Source organism: Morone saxatilis, unplaced genomic scaffold (assembly GCF_004916995.1).
Source record: "Morone saxatilis isolate NCDOM2014 unplaced genomic scaffold, NCSU_SB_2.0 Contig23, whole genome shotgun sequence".
In the NCBI taxonomy this organism is placed as follows: domain Eukaryota; kingdom Metazoa; phylum Chordata; class Actinopteri; family Moronidae; genus Morone; species Morone saxatilis.
In genome coordinates, this window is record NW_023339796.1 from 2,137,402 (window position 1) to 2,142,515 (window position 5,114).

General features: G+C 41.9%; 1 protein-coding gene across 1 annotated transcript in view; it reads right to left on the reverse strand.

The window, feature by feature from the left end:
• Nucleotides 1-5,114, reverse strand: part of LOC118335231 (disco-interacting protein 2 homolog C) — a gene marked incomplete in the record, with an annotated part of 203,921 nt that overhangs the window by 24,166 nt on the left and 174,641 nt on the right. The window contains 2 exon segments of the mRNA XM_035671466.1: nucleotides 2,882-2,982; nucleotides 3,071-3,272. Of these exon segments, the coding sequence (XP_035527359.1) occupies nucleotides 2,882-2,982; nucleotides 3,071-3,272 (303 nt within the window).

Below are 5,114 nucleotides of genomic sequence, written 5' to 3' on the forward strand. Positions count from 1 at the left end.
ACACACACACACACACAGCACATTTCAATAAACGCAGGAACAATTGCAAAAGCAAGAGGAGCTCATTCACACAGAGGGCTTGGTTTTCAGAGGGATGGACATGGAGGAGGAAGGTGGGGGTTCCTCACAGATGTGGAGCAAGTGGTAAACAGATAGATGAAGGAATGAATCAATAAGCTCGGGGACATATTGATGATAAGAGGCAGCAGCAGGAGCCAGAAGCACAGAGAGCGTGGAGTATCTCCATCCTATAAAACCTTCAGCAGACGTGGAGACAGATTGAGCATTTTTCACACAAAACCCCCAAATCACACATTTCATTTTGAATGAAGCTTAAAATTCTGACCTCGTGAAACATAACGTCTACCTCGACTGCCAGACGAATTAAACCAAACTCACAATCATTCCCAAAATCACAAGCTCATTGTGCGGGAACACTGACCGGCTGCTTCATCTGCTGAGAAAAACATGTCGCTCCGGGCAAATGATGCATTCTACGTCTGAGCTAATCGCTACCATTATGATCATCCCGCTTCAACTTCATTATGGCGTGAAGCCTCAGGACTATTAGTTTTCATTTCAGCTGAATTTTGCAAATGGCAGAGCAGATTTGTCTAAATTTAATTAGATGCAACAATGCCTCCAAACCAGCGATACTGAGGCTTTATCCGAGGTTCGTCCACAGGTTTGACAGTCAGCAGCTGCTTTAGTGTGCAGATATAACATCCAATGTCGTAGTTTAAGCTGCACAAAACCAACAGCAACATCTCTACTGCAGGTAGCTGGTTGAAACTGATGCACCGTAACAAAGCAACAGAGCAAAGCCAAAACAAAGCTCGGATTCATCACTGCAGACCTTTTCCTTCAAGTTTCTTTTATCTTAAAACTTCTTTTACATAACAAGAGGAATGGTTTCATTCACAGGCGACTGGAGTCCTCGGGTTTTATAGACTCCTGCATTGATCCTAAGATCAACTTTTGAGGTAAACAGACCGACCTTTCTCCATTAACGTCTCATCAAAGCGAGCCTCAGGATCTACCTTTTGATGGATGTTTGTTATGTGAACAAGAAGTAATTTACTGCACGGCGTGTAAATCAGCAGCTGTGGGGTTTGGCTGGAATGGAAAATGGGCAAATAATGTTTTGGGTTCAACTTTGGACAGAGCCGGGCTAGCTGTTTCCAGTCTTTGTGCTAAGCTAAGCTACCTGGCTGCCGGCTGTGGCTTCATATTTAACAGATACGATCGAGGTAGTCTCGTGATACCAGACGATTGGAGATCTCAGCACCTACCGATCGTCTGGAGGAAGTAGTTGCAAACATACGGAAAAATAGTTTTAATAATGGACGTCCCAACCTCAGATGTTGCGACAGTGTTTACTTGTGTATTTCACCACCGCAAAGACTTTGAACTGGTTCTGCAATGCAGGTTGTTTTATTTAATTCTCTAATTGCTTCCACCTAGATTTCGCAATAAAAGCTGAGAGAATGTCCTCAGTCTCCATTGAGCGAAGTGTTTTGATTGATTGATTTATCTTATCCAACTCTTGAAAAGATAAAAAGTGTATTTCCCAACAACTTCTTTAAATTCAAGGCAAGAATACACCTTTAACCACTTTATAAAACAGACGAGGAGACATATTGTGTCAGATATTACGTTTGCCGTTACCTGCTTGGTCTATTGGGGTCTCGGCAACAACACAACAAGTTTTTTGAGGTGCCAAAAGACAAAATTTGAGTTGAGTTGGCAGGAGAAAACAGCAGAAAACAAAGTTCATCAACATCTGTTGTGGTGACATCCAAACCAACTGCCAGACGAGCAGCATGTTGTTGAGGCGGATGACACGGGCTCCCAGCGTGCTGCGGTGGAGGTGGCGGTTGTTATTATTTGGGGCCTGTCTCTTCTCGTTAGAGGTTACAGAGCGTGTGCAGCCGCTGGCTGCCTGACGCTGTAACTGATGACATTTTCAGCGCGAGGGAAGAGAAGAAGATCAGTTTTGTCAGTAACACACACTGCCTGTTCCTCTCTATCACTTCTGCTCTCGCCTTTTGTCGTCTCTCTACTTAAATTATTCTTTGTTGTCTTCTTTCTGTTCTGTGTTTTCTCTTTATTTCTCATTGTCTCTGGTGAACAGGCGCTCTTGCTCTTTATTTCTGATTTTTCTGGCTCTTAATTCTGTTTCTTACGTTCAGTCTTGTTCTCTGGCTGTGTGTTTTTGTTTCTCCGCTGACTTCCCTCTCCTGTCTTACTCTGCTTTTATTGGCACGGATACGATGTGAGCAGCGCTGCCAAAGCGTCTTAACACCCTCCCCTCTTTCTTTAACTTTTGTTGCCATCACCCACTGGCAACAGACTTCCTTTTTGCTTCATTAACTGCTTTTTAATGTTGAGTCATAGTGGGAAAAAAACTTTTCTGTTATATATTCTTCGTCTGAGACTCCACTGGAGTGGCTTTGCATGATTCACTCTTCAAAAACATCCTTATTTACCTTACACTGGCCCTTCATGCAGCCATAATATGTCCCCTTTAAGGAAGAAGGCCACTTTGCACCTTTAAGTGCTCTGATAGAAAACCATTAAATGTGTATTTAACTTGATTTTTCAGGAAAAAGGTGATAAATCAAAGCAACACAAAAACAGTTTTGCTGCTTCAAACGATGATGCAATGATACAATGAAGGTTTTAATAAATGAATATGTGAAATGTAAATTGAAGGCCAGTTAAATGAAAGTGTGACTGCGAATAAACCACGACAACATAAAGAAATGGATCCAAAGGCCTCATTAGGTGTATATATGTATGTGTGGTGATGATGATGATGATGATGATGATGATGATGATGAAAACCAGCAGCCCCCCCTCTCACACACACCTTCCTTGCCTGGTCATTGTCTTCGATCTGACCCAGATCCCTGCCGCTGGCCTGAGCGATCCTCTTCCCCGACACCAGATTCCCGACCATCACAGACGCGGGGCCGATCTCTGAGGAAGAGGAGGAAGACGACATGATGAAGAGAAGGGGAGTACAGGAATGAAGACTCCACCCATCTACCACCATACCGTCACATACCTGGCTGCTTCTGCCGGGGTTTGGGCAGGTTGGTGACGCAGGTGTGCGGACACATGAGCACATTGCAGGGGTGCAGCGCCCCCTCCAGGAACAGCTGCTTGGTCTCTGACAGGTGGATGCCACCCAGAGGAGTCTTGGGCAGAGTGTTGGAGGGCACCAGAGCCAGGCAGTACACCCCCACCTGGTGGATACCGTCTATCGCCTGGAAAGACAAAATGTGTTAGAAAAACACTTAATAGATGAAAACTGATCTTGTAGGTTTCGTCCTGGTTTTTCAAACAATCTGATCCAGATTGCACAAGATCAGGTTTACAGAATCTAGATTTACAGTCTTTGGATAGACGACCAACTGTTGGTAATAAAAAACATTTCAGTATAAATCAGTTTGAATATTATTCACTTATCTGCATTATTGTTAAAAAATGTTTAGTTTTAGTTTAGTTTTTATTAGTTTCAGTCTTTGTTTTAGGATTTTGTTTTTATAATATGGGGGGTATTTGTCAGTGGCAAGTTCACAATAGGTATTACAATACAGACACACTGACTTACAGTCTTGTAGACATCCTTGTCTCAATAAACATATGCACCAACACCTCCTCATGCAAATTTCACCAAACTGACAAAGACTCAAACTACATTTCCTGTATATTTGTATTTAGTGTATTTAGTGAATCCATGCTGGATCCAACGTCCACCTTAAAGTTTTGAAATACACAAAAAATAACATTTGATCTGGATTCTGGGAAGGATTGGATTATCTGTATCCCAATTTTCGTATGATCAGGATCACATATCCTGTTCCAAAATACCCAAATCTGAGATTTAATCCTATCCGGATAATTCTGATCTAGATTAAAGGTTTTGAAATGCTGGATCATATACATTAATGAAAACATACTATAATGTTACACACTGGACCTTTATTATGATGTAAATCCTTGAATACAGAGGTTGTGGTAAATTATGTGAAGGATTATTATTTACATTTCCTAAGGACAGCATTATATTTTCCACATTTATTAAATTATTGAATTTTATTGAATAAAACCTGATCAAAGTAATGAACTGCAATGTTGAAATTATCTTTAAAATTAAAATTACTGCCAACATCTGCAACTACAATATTACTGTATTATCATATTATTTTAATTAGGTTTATATTAACATCTGACACCTGATATAAAGCAATAAGTCGAAGCTTGAACTTCACGTATAAATGTAATGAAGCATGTTTATGCTTAACATCCCCCAGGGCTCATTGCACACGTCTTCCCTCAGTGCCGTCACATAATGTTACATCACATCCTGTCATCCCAGCATCCATCTAAAATGCTGACTGTGTCTATAAGCAGACCAGCTGAGTGGAAAAACAGCCAGGCAGTATCTGTGATGGTAGAGTGAATAAAGAGATCTGGTTTTATTGCAGCTGTAAAAATGCAGACGGCTTTTATGGTTTCACCGCAGACTCCACGCCGGCTTAGAGAGATCTGGAGTTCAGACGGAGATTTTATCTGTTTGTGCACAGTATGAACATACAGCACGGTGACATACAGTGTGTGTGTGTGTGTGAGCCAAAGAGACAGAAATGTGGTGCGAAAGAATGTGTGTGAGCTGTTCTGTGTCTTTTTGAGGTGGCCTGTTATAATGCATTTGTCTAGCGTGTGTCCTGAGTGTGACAGTCTTTCCTGAGCTGGTTCGTGTTAAAGGATCAGTCTGGTGTTATTCAATAGTTTTCTTATTGTCAGCGAATCCCACGAAAAGACCAAAACCAACAACGTGTTACTACGTCTCTCATTACTTTCCAACCTCTCTGCCCCTGTCTGTGTCTGTCAGTCATTTCCTGAGACGACTGCTAACAAACAGGGGAAATAGTACATTGGCTGGGGGACTATTTTCAGCAGCGGATTAATCCACATTCGGTGCTGTAGGGAGTATTAGGGACAGCAGGACGGTGTGTGTTCATGGTGATGAAGGAACAGTGTGGTTCCCGGAAAACATTGTTAGAGTGCCATAACAACAGCCGACATCTTGTCTGTATGGCAGC